Genomic DNA, 14951 nt, shown 5'->3' on the forward strand with positions numbered 1-14951 from the left:
AATTAAACTTCTTTCCCAAGAGAGTATTTTAGACAGTTTGTGCAGATCTGAGCACACTGTTAAAAACTGTTACTATGAATTATTCAGTATCAAATCTGATATACTCCTAATTCAACAGACTAAACATTAGTTCATTCAAGAAATGTAACCAATACATTAACACACCGATTATAACAACTATTAGCTGACAAGGGCTCACCAGAGCATCAGCGCACTAAAGCACTATCACTACATTTGACCCTGCAGCTGACTGCCATCTTGGTCAGCAACAAGATGCCAAATCTATTCTGGATATTGTGTTCAGAGGCTGTGAGTGGGTGGCTGCTTTTCACAGGAGAGCACAGAACAGTATCAGCTAATTTCTGAGAATTCAAATGGACAAGGCTGTGTGTATGTGTGCACCCTGTCTTGTACACCCCCCCTTACATACTTTAACCTCATTTACACCAGGATAAGGACTAAACACCGTTGTGATCTGACTCGATCTCAAGACTTTCAGCATATTTCATTTCCTCTCCAGCGCTTGCTAAGATCTTCCTGCTAATTAGTCAGAAATGCCTCAGAATGCTCCTGAAAGCAGCGTCTGAACAGCCAGGCGCTAGGACCATGAAGAGGCTCTGGCTCACACTGTTGTCACAACACTGCCTCTACTGCCCTCTGCACTCGCGCACACACATACTCAGTCATAATCCTATATTCTGTGTTTTTATTTTTCGCATGGCACAAGAACACCTCTGAATGAATGGATGCATGAATGAACAGAGACACCAAATAGGTCTCTTTTCACATCAGTGTGTGGGTTTCTGGCTGCTTGGCTATTAGCAGCTGAGCATTCCTAATCAGGACTAGGACTGTGCCTGCAGAAAGCCCGCTGACCACACACACATACACACACAGAAGCAGAAAGACAGGCGTGCGCACTGAGACTGTCATGTGTTAGTGTGTCAGCCAGTCTTGCATAGCCAGAAAAACGTGACTAGATAGGGAGCAGATTCAGCATCCTAGTACATGTTTATGTGTTAGTTTGTGTGTGTTTGAGTGTGTGCGCGTGTATGTGCGCAGCGTAAAGCCAGGCATTAGTCACGCTTGGTGAGATATGAAAGAGCAGGGGATCCTCTGCCGTAAGGAACTTCTCACACACACACATGTGCCTTCATCCTTCTCTCTTTTCTCCCACATCTCGCTCTCTCTCTAATAGTTCACTGGAATCAAGCATAAAGCAATTATTTCCAGAGAAAAGGTGATGACCACACTGATTTATCAACAAAGGCAGCAAGAGAACAAATGGTTAAACAAAATGTTACTCGATCAATAAATCAATGGATACATTTGTCAAAGAAATTGCTTTTTCTCAGCTTGTACAACAATTATGACAGCTTACAAATGATTTTCTATCCGCACACTATTGATATATTTTCAATAGCCTCTGATAAAAATGTAATTATTATGAACAACATGAATATGAAGCAAAAATTATACTATTGAAAGCCTCGATGGCATTAAGAGGAGGACTGAATAAAAACACGTGATGAAATTAAGCATGCAGCTGAGAAGGTAAAGTAACATTAGCTGCTGTTTAGTCAATAATGTCTGTCAAAGCTAAAATATGTGATCTAAGAATTAAAATATGTTTTTACAGAAGATTTCCCTCGCATGACTTCACAGTGACTGAATTGTCTCCAGCAAAAACACAGGCCTTAAAAGAAAGAGAGGAACACATTCATCTATTTTGAATGTGTTCAAATGTCTGACCTAGTTAAGGTGACTTTGATTTATCTTCTCAGGCACTTAAACAACATCCAAAATGTACACATTGCTTGCAAGGTAAAAGCGGCAACAGTTCATGTATTTAAAATATACTCTCCCTTGCTTTTAGCTAGCTTTAGATGGTAGCTTGAGATGGCCAGCAATAGCCAGTCACTGCTCACATGCAACTATAAGGTATTTTGAGATGCTTTTTGATTCAAAGGTAGGAAGTGGTGCAGATGGAAGCAGAAGCGCTGTAAGTGGGCCAGGCTGCTGACTAAGCTAAAGGCTAGCCCAAGCAGATCAGCTGTTCCCCTGCTTTTTTCAGCCAACTTTTGGTCAGAGCAAAAAAAAAAGTTAGACTTTCTCACGCTAGGAGTGAGTATACAAAACATTAGACACTGTCCTGCTTTCATCTTACCAAAACCTGACCTAGTAAGTTGACAGAGAGTCCAGGTCAGGAAAGGGTGGACTCCATAGTTGTGCACCAATTGCTCTGTAATTATTCAGTGGCAAAAGAATATATTACAGTGGCATGATCATCAGTTGACCACTATGCTTTCTATTGTAGCAGTCCCTTAATGTTTGGCTGACTGGCTAGTTTTTATGATGCCACATCAAGCTAATATAACTTCTAAGACTGATTTCTGCTCTATTGTGTACACTGTGGCTGTTTGATGCAGGAATTACTTATCTCTCATCGCTGTTCGAGGCTTTTAGTAAGTTAGGAAAGTGAATGGTACATTCAAAAGCCCATCTGAAGCTCATGTAATATTCAGTTATCTGTTGTTGTGTTCAAACTTACAGCCCAACAAATTTTGAACATTTAACCTGTAACTAGTGGCCAAAAAAGCTGCTATTTGCGATGCTACTGTTTGTTATATTATTATAGACCATCGGCTAATATTAGCTATTTGCCAATTTATTTGAATCTGTATTAATAAATTAAAATTAAAACGCAAAGAGGAGTTCTGAGAAACACCCTGCAAACATGTTTTTTTGTGTTGACCACCCTCTGGTGTTGGTAAGACATGTTTGGAATGTCAAACAGAAAAAGCAGCTGATCAGACGAAGGTCAGGCAAAGCGTAAACAAGCAAATGAATAACTACACATGACAAATATTAGGGAAATCGCTTTATGTTTCAATATTTTGAAAGAAATATATGTTTTGGAATATAACAATAAAAATCTTATTTTAAATTTTATCAAATCACCAAATATTGCAGGAGTGTAATTATGCATTATGACATATGCAAATACTGTGCACGTATACGTATTTGGAAAACTGCACCTGAAAGATGGAAGCTTTACTACAACAACACAGTTTTTCTAAAATCTCAGAAACATCATACTAACCGTGCAACTTTCTTCTTCTCCTCAGGATACACTCAGTTTTCACCCTGTCCAGATTTACTCCCAGAGGACAAAACTACAGCTCTTATTGCACCCACACCCGTGTTGACTCGGGCTCCTTCTCTAAAGCTCCAGTCTAACAGTTGTCTCCTGGCCTCCCTCTATCTAGCAGGCTGTCATACTGAGGTGATCTAATAGGACAGAAGTGAAGTCCATACACTTTATTATGGCCTAACTGCTGAACTGTACAAAAGCAAGCCAAGCATGCACACACACAAATACTTTCAAAGACCAATGCTCCTACTGCATCTTCTTGAATCGCAGTAGCGTACATCTCTTTGTAAAATAAACTGCCTCAAAGTTTTTCACATTCAAATAAAACTAAACTAAAACTATCATGACTGATAATTTTCTCCCCTTGTGTCTCAAACCCCTTTCTCAAGATCAGGTCTACTTTTCACTATTTAGGCAAGTGTACAGACCCATTTATGAAGCCATTTTGGGGTTTGCTGCGTGTTTAATGACTATTCAAAGATGCAGCACAGTGTACTAACACTTCCTCCACATCAAAGCACTGCTCCTGAAGCGCTTGGGTGGAGCTTTAATATTTCATATGTTGATTTTCCACTCAACTGTTTCAGAGTACTTGGTACGACTATGATTGCCAATTTTAGCCCAAGCTTATTCGTTTAGCACAGGTTAGTGTTATGTAACTAACAACAAAGTATAATGGTGACAAATGTATTCATTTAATAATGGATTAGAAATGAACTCTGAAGCCTTTCACATTCAAAAAGGAATGAACTAAAACATTGTAGCAATAGCTAGAATACAGCTCTACTGACAAACAAAAGAAGGGACACATAACATTGTCTAAGTATTTTCAGCCTTGCAGGTGTGTGAGGCTGTCCCAGCATGCACCATGGAAAATACAGGATGTTCCCTCGCAGTGCAAGAGGGTTATTATATGCTTAAGATGCGTTAAGAAAATCTCTAGGTATAACACTTTAAAATATGATGTCAACATTCATGCTCCTGGTATATGTTGAAAAGTCAACTGATAGGGTTGCAAACTATATATTTGGTAAGCTTTATAAGTAAGAAAGCTAAAGAATCAACTTGGCAAAAGCAGCAAGAAATTGCAGAAGTGTAATATCCTGATGTGTAGGAGTGTATCACTTAGGCCATCGACTGATGTGGGCTGGCACTGAGATCAGCTGATCTGTTGGGTTTGCGGCTTAGCTTGACTTTGTGACCTGCCTGAAGTAACACTTTACTTACTGGATGTTTTCTTAACTGGGAATCTTTAACAGAAATATAATGTGTAAGCTGAGAGGCCTCACCAGCAAACAGGACAAAGACTTTTTTAATGATTGCTCTTGACAAGTCAGTTTTAGCTTTGAATATTTTCAGAAGTTACCGTAAATTGATATATTATGAGGTCAGTATGCTACTTGGGCAAATAATTAAAGATCAATCACAAAACAGCAGTCAGATAGTGAAAACAATCATAAGTTTTAGGCCAAAACCAACTATTAAGTTCTCATTCTCAATGATAATTAAAGTAACAGACCATCATACCAAAGATATCAAAATTACGTCTGCATTTAGATACGATAGTCTAAAATGAGGCCCTGCGTACTATGCGTGATCTCTAAATGAACTGAAAAGGCACGTATTAGCTGCTCACATTTGCAGTATCAGGAATTAAGAGGAAGATGTTGGTAATAAGCTGCCTGTAGACCTTGTAATATCAAATCAGACAGCAGAAAACAAACCTGCCTCTCTCTTTCTCTCTCTCGCTCTCTCACACAGACACACAGCTGGAGCTCTCTCGCTTTCTGTCTTGCTCTCTTTCCGGCTTCTAACTCTTACCTTAGTTTACCTTGCCTACAAGCCCATTAATAAACTTACTCATTACCTCTGCCCTTCTCTCTCAGCACATTTTGCCTAAGTCAGTGTCTCTCTCCCACAGTCCATAACTTCACCTGTGTGTCCCTCTAACTCTGCCGTACTCACAAACACAAACATGCATAGCTCTCTACCTACCTTGCATCCAAACATCAGAGATATGGTGTTGTTGGTGCATGCTACTTTGCAGTGGCACAACATGTGGCTAATGTTAGCTAGCTGGTCCCAGACTTGGGGGGCATCCTAGCCTTCATACACACATTTCACACTCACACACCTCCACACACTCACACAGACACATGCACACATGCACACGCATGTGTTCTATCTACCGCGCTCCATCCTGTCCCACAATCCCCCACTCTGCTGCCCTCCCACCCCCTGCCCACCCCCCACCGCCTGACTACGGTCCTCAGCTGTGGCAGGCCAGCGTCCTCTCCCTCACGCTCTTCATCGCTCCCATCATCTTCATCAGTGTAATCCTCATAGCTGGTCAGGATGCAGGGAGCACCATGGTCACTGTCTGCCCGTGTGTCAGCAAATGTATGTATGTATGTGAGTGTGTCAGAAAATGTTAGCACGTGTGTGTGTGTGTGTGTGTATGTGTGTCTGTGAGTGTGTTTTCAGTATGTTGTTATTGTCAGCATGTGTGGGTCAGTCTGTCTGTGTGTGTGCATGAATGAGTGTGTGAGTGCATCTGTGAGTGTGTAAGTATGGATGTGGTCTCTCTTGTCCTCCTCTGCAGCAGCAGTCCCAATCCTCTATCTCCTCTCTCTCTATCAGTGTGAGCAGTGTGAGCGTTTGCCTCTCTCGTTCTAACACTACCCTTCTCTCTCACTCTCTCGCTTTCTCTCTCCTGCTTGCTTTCTTTCGATGTCCCTCTCTCTCCCTCTGCTTGCCTTGTTCACTTTCCCTCGGTTTGCTCCACTGCCTCTCTTGGCCCGCCTTTCAACAGCGAGATCAATGAGCGAAAAGGAAAAGAAAGAAAGACAGAAAAAAAAGAAAGAGCAGAGACCTGATTGCAAAGGTAAACGGAGAATTAAAAATGTGTCTTCTCTCTCCCTGCATTTCTTTTACTCTTTGCACCTCTCTCACTTTCTCCCTGCTGCAGTAATGCTCTGATTTGTACATCCATACACTCCTATATGCACAGAGTGAGGAAGAGTAAGGAAATGATATAGTATTATAACGGCTAGTGAAAACTGAGCTGATAGAATATTGCACAATAAGGGAAACATAAAGAGTAAATAAGTGAGGCAGAGACAATGTTATTACATCATCCAGAGTCACAATCCATGATACATACATGCAAAGAAATACCACTGGAATAACTCGTTCATTTGACATTTGAACACAGCGCTGTTGTGCTGGTGGCACTGAGCCATTTGAAACCACAGGTGACAGTGTGATCACGGATCAGAGGAAACACGGTGTAAAAAAGTCATCAGATTTCCCAAAACACTAAAAACAGCTGAAAAAATTTGAATATAAAAAATGAACCTGCCTCTTGCTCACAAAGCAGAGCGCAGAAGCAGGCAAGGTGAAAATTTGGGTCTGACACACAGATGAATCATAAGAATCACAAAAATCATATTAAAGTTCTCATATCTAAGTGTTTTATTCTGAAAATAAGTTGGTCTTAACATCATCTTGTTTTGTGGTTTCCTACTTGCAAGCTACCCAGATCGCAGGTAGGGCTTTGGCTGTATCACACTGCCCACACTAATAATGCTACACAGTTTTATATGATTAAAAAAAGGTGTAATCTGATGAAAGTCCAGACATGTCTGAGAGCGAGAGCAGAGTCACAGCCTCCAATGACAATTTAGCTCCTAAAAATGTTCCTGCTAAAGGTGGAAACAACAAACTTGAGGCAAAAACCCACTGGGTGGGTAAAGGTGGGGTTTAAACCACTGGTTAAAAAGCTTGTCCCAATATACAACATCATTCATTTTTATTATGTTACAGTATTGTGCAGGGTCCTGAAGAGTTACAAGGTTATGTTACTTTAGTTATTGTTGAATTAAAGTGATCACATGACTTCAAGCGAATTCTACTGTTTTGGTCAGCTGACCACCAAAAAGTGCAACTTTCAAACTAGTTAAAATGCTTCAGTTCACTCTGTTGATTCAATCAGACAATGAACAGCACATAGTAGAAGTGCTGTTCATATGTGTGTGCTGCTCTAGGATGAAAGGTGAAAAACATATCTGTGCATGTCATAGCAGGTTTTAATACAGTGAAATATAGATATTTTTTAGCTCATAGCATCAATTATTTAATCTTCTACTAACTGCAACAATTGCAAGTGCACATTCATCATTTATGAGCTGTTGTTGCAGTCCGTTTTTTGATGACGTCATTCTGCATTGCAACAGCTGAGCAATTTTTACATCTGGACAATCCTGTGGGTTTTTGTAAAAAACCTGTTTGATGGTATTGCTGGTACATCTCCACAGTGACAGAGAGGGCTACTGTTATTGTTGGTGTAAACATGAGCAGGTTCCTTGCAAACACACTGTTAGTATGTAGTGGAAACTGAGATCCTTGCAAAACTATCTTACGAATAGAAGTCTTAACTCGAATGAATGAACAAATACGTCTAAAGAACCTATTAAAGTTATTAAAAAACAAAGCTACTATCAGCTGCTCCCTTATTTACAAAGAGGCACCACAGCAGGTCGCTCTGCATGAGTGATGTGGCATATTTTTACACCGTGCACAACCCCAAAGGGATATATGTGTCCTTTAGGGAAATATGTAAACCACTACCTATTACTATGTGTTTACTATACATATTAGGGTAAAGAACTCCATTAAAACTAAATATTCATTTAATAATACTATTTATTAAATAAATATTAAAAAATATTAAAGTCAGAACCGCTATAGTTAAAAGTAGTTATTTCTACCTAAAGTGCTATGTATTTGGTGTTTGTATTTGGCTCCATTCAGGGAACTCCTTGCATTTCCGTGGACATGCATGGAAAGCTGGAGTTGAGGAGAGCAGCAACAAGACCATGGCTGAACACAGAGCAGTTATGACTGACAACTGGTATGAGACTGATGTCTGTCTCGAGTTAGATACAGCATGGAAGGAGAAGCTTGGGTCAAGATAAGTTACAAAATGGCCTGCAGAAACCGTAAACAAGCGAAACCAACTTGAACCGTGTCCTCGATGCGATTTTTCAATTGGATGCTATGCCATCTGTTATCAGCTAAATAAAAACAGTGAGGTGGCCTCGAACTGAAATCTGCTGAGTTGCCAGGAAGAGCTTTGTGTTCTGCTTCAACTTATGCTGTGCACAGTTTTTGCCAATCCCCCACCCTTCGTATGTAAATTTAGCGCTGTAGTGGCCACAGTTTAACCTGTTACTTTCCCAATAAAGTCAAGGGGAAAACTTCCAGTTGTTTAGGGTTTTTTATTCCAGACCAATAGCAAATATATTCAATTCAGTCATATAAAAGATAAGCAGAATTAACGCTTTGCAGCGCTCAACTTGACCAACTTACTTGAATCAATTTACAACCATGTCTGTGCCGACTCATATAGTATGTAATAAAGAATTTGCAGGAATTTAACAGGTGGGCATCAAAGACAAAGACAGCAAGCACAAAAACATATTATTCACTTCTGCTCCCGTATTGAATAATGGTGAATTTAAAGCAAAACTGACCTCTGACCTCACCTTTTGGATAATAAAGAAGTCATCACTTCATCATTTTTTGCAACAAAGCTTCAAAGAAAAGCTTTTGAACTGAGTGCCGGTGTTCTTGAGTTACAGCCAAAATATTTTGTGGCTGTTATACGTGACCATGAAATTCAAATAAGTTTATCCTTGAGTCCAAGGATAAACTTATTTTTAACAGAAAGACAGTCAATAGATTTAAAGAAATTCCTTCAAGACTTGGGTCACAGTTCAGCACATTTTCTTCTATTAATCAACTAATTGATCCACTAACAGATAAATTAACCACTAATTAATTTAGCTCCACAACAGCGTGTAGCTGTTTTACGTGTTGTAAATGCCAAGTCTGAGAACGGAGCAGGCAAATGGGGGGTAAAGGGCAGAGAAAGTCAAAGAAGTCAAAGCGTACTCCTTAATCAAGCTCTTGATGCTGATGGCTGAGCCATCTGGACCATCACACATGCAGACATGCAGACCTAGACACACGCAGTAGTCTCTCTGTGGTTGCCTTTGCCTTCTCACCTCCACTTGCAAACAAACAACACAGCATGAGAGAGAAAACAGAGAAGGCGAAACTGTGCACGAACAGAGGGGCTGAAGTGAACAAACGGTGACTCTGAGGTCACAGGGGCTAATTTTATAATACGGAATAGAGGAGAAGCAAAAGGAAAAATAAACTGATACCATCTTACGGTCATTTTATAGGCTTATTGGCAAACTAATCAAGCCACAGTTTAAGATTATGGCTGTATTTAAAACTGAGTGTTAGTAATGGCAAAATATTTTTAGATGCTATTCCAGCTGTACACAGATAAAGGAAGCACCTGGGTGAGCTAAAAAAGTTTAGAAGTTAATGCAGGTAGACAAGTCCTGTAAATAATGCAATGACACAAGAGGTTATTTTAAGCGTTTCATGGGAGAAACACTGTGTTTTGGATCCACTGTGAGATTTTTAAAAGCTATATTTCCTGGATGTCATTCTATAAACCATGTGATTATTGACACATTTCAAAACCTCCTAATTTATCCTAGTCTGGGAAAATTTGCATTTTTTTTGTAGTGAACCAGACTGCTGTTTTTATAGCTGTATATCCTGAATATACCCCAAATGCCCTTCTTTTCCTTTCCAATATTTACTGTGTTACGGTGATATTTTTTCAGTAGTGTGCAGAGCAGAAAATGTAAATTTCTCATTAACTAGATTTAGAGTGAGTCAGGACTGTGCGACATCACTGGATGAGTGAGAGATTGGCCATATACTACTACTAAGTTATTCTGGATTCATACACTAACGTCTTTCACGTCTCTCTTTCAGTCCAGAAACCTGAGACTGGATTTCTCCAGAAGTCAGCACAGGCTGAAGTGCCTGTCTTCAAATAGCCTTGGTTTTTGTGATAACCTCGCACGGAGACCAGCGATACAGTGAATCCCTCTGTGTTTGGCAAAGAGCAGATGGAGCTCCTGCTGATCTGTGTGCAACCACACACACAAACATGCATACATCTGGGATGACCTAAGGGGTTCTAGATCATATGGCTCACAGAATGTACTGGGAGAGTAAAGCTCACATCGGATCACAGACCAAATTTCCTGAAACACAGAAATAAAATAACAGCAGAACACAAAAAAGAAAGAAAGAAAGAAAGAAAGAAAGAAAGAAAGAAAGAAAGAAAGAAAGAAAGAAAGAAAGAAAGAAAGAAAGAAAGAAAGAAAGAAAGGAGGATGAAGGGAGTGAAGAAAAAGGAATAAATGACAAATGGGAAAAAGCAAGAGAGAGAGAGAGGATGCTACCTCATGAGCCTAGCAGGCATGCACTACATGTTAACATTAGTAGGTCAGCCAGCACAGAAATAACTACGCTGTGCGGATGTGTGTGTGTAATAACCTCATACACCCCCTTCCAGCCAATCGCTGTGGATTCTCCATTCTACAAGCCAACCAATTTAAAAAGGCACCATACATCAAGATTTTAAATATGGTCACATGATCACCTTTTACCAGCTGTATATTCAGTTTACACATGAGTGAATTCCCTTTAAAATAGAGCTCATTGTTTCCTCTAAAAGCTGAGTGAGGGCATCAGACTCCTGCTGAAACCTTGTAGCAGTAGCAAAATAAACATGAGGCAGAAATGAATTATAGGACATCTGCTGTTATCTGCTGAATATTTTATAATAAATAATGCCAAGGGACATGTCAGCTGACTGTGTGTTTAAATAGCAAACGTGGATGTTTTAAGTCACTGCAGAGAAACAATGTGAAACCCACTCATGTCACTGAATTTGTTAGACAGACAGTGCCACAATGTGGCAAAACACAGGCACTGCAGTACTTGGTTATTGTTCCTTATATATTTATATTTAGTTTTTAACACATCTGTCATCTATTCATGTAAATGTGGGGAAAAAACAAGTGAAATTTCTGACATGACAAATGTTCTTCCTTCTTCTTCTCAGGCATCGCCACAGTTGATCATCTGAATTTCACCCTATCTCTACCATCCTCTTCTGTCATCACTCTGCATGTTCTCCTTTACTGCATCCTTTACGTGAATCTTCTCTGTGATCTTTTCTCTTGTCTGCTTCCATATTCCGCATGCTTGGTCCAATTGAGGACACAGCACAAGGCTCAAAAGATGAGGACACTGTTGAAGAATTTGGGATTGTGGAAATGTTTTAGCTATTTAGTCATTTTATTTCTTTGGAACTGACCAAAGAATTTGGTTTTCCAGTTTGTTTGTGTTCTCCTGTAACACCTGAAAATTTTTCCTCGTCACAATTAAGATTTTAGTTTATCATTTATGCCCCTGTTATTTATTTAAAATGATGTTATATTCAAGTTCTGCCCAGCCACGTCTTTCCCATTCGTCAGGAATCCTCTCACTCTCCTGGCTGTGGAAGACTCAGTCTGGTTAAAAGGTCCACCGCCCACTTTCCTTGATATCTCCATAGCACCACAGATAGGTCATCCGGGGGCAATCGCCTTTACACTCTTCATCCTCCATCATAGCTGCCCTCATTTCCTCCTAAAGAATCCTTTGGACTTCCTGATTCACTAGCTGTTCTCCATCCTTCCTCTCGCTCTCATTTTCTACATACATGAGCTCCTCAAAGTACTCCCTCCACTTTCCAAGCACACTTCCTTCACTCATTAGTTCATTTCCACCTCTATCCTTAATCACCCTAACCTGCTCTTTCCAGCTTGGACTCTCTTCCTTCAGCCTCACATAAAATGTAACTATAAGCCTTTGCCTTTGTCACCTCTCTCTTGTCCTGTCCTCCCAGTATTCCTGTCTACCTCCCAGAGTATCTCACTTTTCCTTTGTCAACCTCTTCGTTTGAACCACCAAGTCTTCGTGTCTTTTTCCTTTAACCAGAGGTTATACCAAATATCCTCTAGGCAGCTTCCCTCACCACGTTAGCTGTACTATCCAAGAGATCTCTCCCTTACCGACCAGATTTTGTCTCAACTGTTCCCTGAACATTTTTCAACTTACACTATTTAATCCTTGCCTCTAAGTTCATTGGCTACCATCCAGTGCTGCCTCCCCTGACCCAGACTTGCAGTCTCATATCGCTTTTAGATTGGAGCAGATTCCTTCACTCTTATGCATCAATGAACTTTCCTCTCTCTTCCTGAAATATGTGTTCACCACAACCATTTCTATCCTTTTCACAAAATCCACTGCCATCCTTTACACCATAGCTACCCAACTCCATCTCACCCCTGTTCCCTTCACCTACATGTCCACTGAAGTCTGCTTCAATCACCGCTCTGCACTAAGCAGGAACTACATTAAAAGCAAAGAATTCATTTAAACAAAAGGCCACGTTTCCTTAATTGTGACTGTCTGAAGCAGCATTCAAATAATTCTGATTATCAGAGGTTTCTTTAATTAAATCAACTTGGAGTTATTGTCCACCAGCTTCTAGCAGAAAGTGAAAATATCAGAAATCCAAACGTTGTTCTAAACAATGTCAAATCAAGATGAGACAGAAGGGCAGTACATGGGACTTCAGAACCTTTTTGATTATTGAATCATTAATATGCAAAAACAACCAGGAACAGCAAAAAGAGAGGATCAATACACTGAACTTTGTTCACTGACGCACAAAAAAAGTTGCTTCAGAGTTTGCTTGTCTAAAGAAGGAGAGGTCTCTAAACAATTCCTTAAAAGTTACCTGCTTAGAGTTGGATAAGGTCAGATTACACTACCTTGTAAAAGCATCTACAAAGAGTCGCAGACACTGCAGATTAGTAGTTGATCTTAAGGCACTACTTTTTAGTTATTCGTGACAATTTCAGTGTACAAGGACATCAATATAGAGCCACACATGGACCCGTAGATTTAAAATAGTAAGAGAAGAAGGTCTGAGTGATTAAAATCACAAAGGTTCAAAGCAACAATTGCAGAGGTAACAGGGTTATTTCAGTTTGGAGGTGTTTAGCCTTCTTTGGAATTAGACAAGTGACCTGAATCCAAAAAAAGGTTAACACTGCAGCAGGATAATGAGCCAAAAACACACCCCGAAGCTTTACAAGAAACAGCCGAAGACCAGCGAAAACCAGTAAGCGCTGACTGTCACAGATTTTCCTCCACAGTTACCAGTCACAGACTGGCAAAGCCAAACATTCCTAATATCACAACACTGACAGATTATGCTGGAATAAAAATGTACAGGACATAACTTTAAGATATAAAATACTCTGAAATTCATGCAAATTATTTAAATAATCAGCTATTAAATTGTAATATTAAAAAATATACATTTAACCAATGCATTATTAGATATCACTGGCTGACTGAAGGTACTAAGAAAGAAAAAAATAATCTATCATATAACCGGAGTAGGCTAATGCAAAAGTCAGGGATGTAAACTTGTCAAAGTTTCTGTGTCTTTAAGACACTCAACTGTAATTTTTAAATCTTATTTCTTCTGCACCCTTTGCATTTATAGTATTTGCTTCACTGCAGAATTCAAGTGTTCCTACAAAACAACTTTCTTATAACGTGAAACAAAGCATCTCTAAAATATAAATGAACACTGTGGTCATGTTTCAGCGTCGTCAAGGGAGCTTCACACCCATGAACAGCTCCTATTCAAGAAATTTTGGATGGATTTGGGTTGGCAATTATTTCCAGTTAGCTAGCACTGGATCACTTTCATTGACTACACTGCAGCATTCGATCCACTGTGGCCAATACTGATGCATATAAGTATATAGAGTGTTCCTAAGTACTTTAGAAGAATTTAGTTTAGTGGTTAGCATTCATGATTTAGCATTAGAATGCAGCTAAGTAATGTTAAAGCTGTAACCTCTGACCCTGTACTAATTCTTCTTAATTACTGAGCTCCTCTTGGTTTTCAGCCAGTTCCTGTACCTCCTAGTACCGCTGATATACTTCTGTGGAACTAATTCCAAGATAGTTTTTAAGCCTTGCATACATAGGTGTGTTAACCTACACTTTACCTAAGATATGGTTAAAAATGAGCTAAATACTGTGAAAAACTAGGCTGCAATAATAAAAATAGTCCTACTATATTGCATTCTTGTGTTAAAATGCATTTGCAGAATAAACAGAGGACATTTAATTATAGGTAAACATGTAATTCCACACCTGAGTTTAATGTCATATAATCCTTAAGCGTACCTAAATTGTGCATGCAATAACACACAACACATACAGAGGTAATGGACAGCTGGTTATTTATTACTAAAGTAAGTTACACCTTATTTGCCTCTGCTACTCAACTACAGTACAAATCTGTTTCTTCTATGTGAACTGCAAAGTCATAAAGTGTAATTGAAATAATATAATATACATTACATTGATTGAAACCGCAGAGTGGCAGTGCTCCATTTTCACAATTAGCCCACGTGGTGGCCCAGTAGTATCGGCTGTCCTACAGGCAGGCCAGTCCAGAGACATAGTCCAATTCTCTACAGGTGTGGGCCATACAGAGCCAAGACGACGTTTCACCAAACTGTAACAGCGGTCCTGAGTCGCTATATTCGTTCTACTGCAGATGCATGTCACTGGACTCAACTGTCCTACAGCTGCTTACAAAGTTCTCTCTCGCTCGTCTCTCCTCACATGGCTTCTCTGCTGATTACTCCGTCTGATGTTTGAGCCCTCCTCACAGTTACATCACGATGCCAGCTGGACAGCTGTTCAGATGGTAGGACTACAGAAAGGATTTATCATGGCCTTTTCCTGGCAATTGCAAGTAAAGTACCCCTGAAAAACT

At 39.8% G+C, this 14951-nt stretch overlaps 1 protein-coding gene across 5 annotated transcripts in view; it reads right to left on the bottom strand.

Moving 5' to 3' along the window:
• Positions 1-14951, bottom strand: part of dlg1a (discs large MAGUK scaffold protein 1a) — a 113942-nt gene that overhangs the window by 87088 nt on the left and 11903 nt on the right. The window contains exon 1 of one of the 5 annotated variants that reach the window (XM_080887676.1): positions 5150-5296. The exons of the other annotated variants lie outside the window; for them this stretch is intronic. Within the exon in view, the coding sequence (XP_080743802.1) occupies positions 5150-5212 (63 nt within the window). The 5' untranslated portion in view covers positions 5213-5296. Of the gene's footprint in view, positions 1-5149; positions 5297-14951 lie in introns of those variants that run through there. 5 annotated transcript variants of the gene reach the window in all.

Source organism: Rhamphochromis sp. 'chilingali' (genome assembly GCF_963969265.1).
Source record: "Rhamphochromis sp. 'chilingali' genome assembly, chromosome: 7".
NCBI classification, from domain to species: Eukaryota; Metazoa; Chordata; class Actinopteri; order Cichliformes; family Cichlidae; genus Rhamphochromis; species Rhamphochromis sp. 'chilingali'.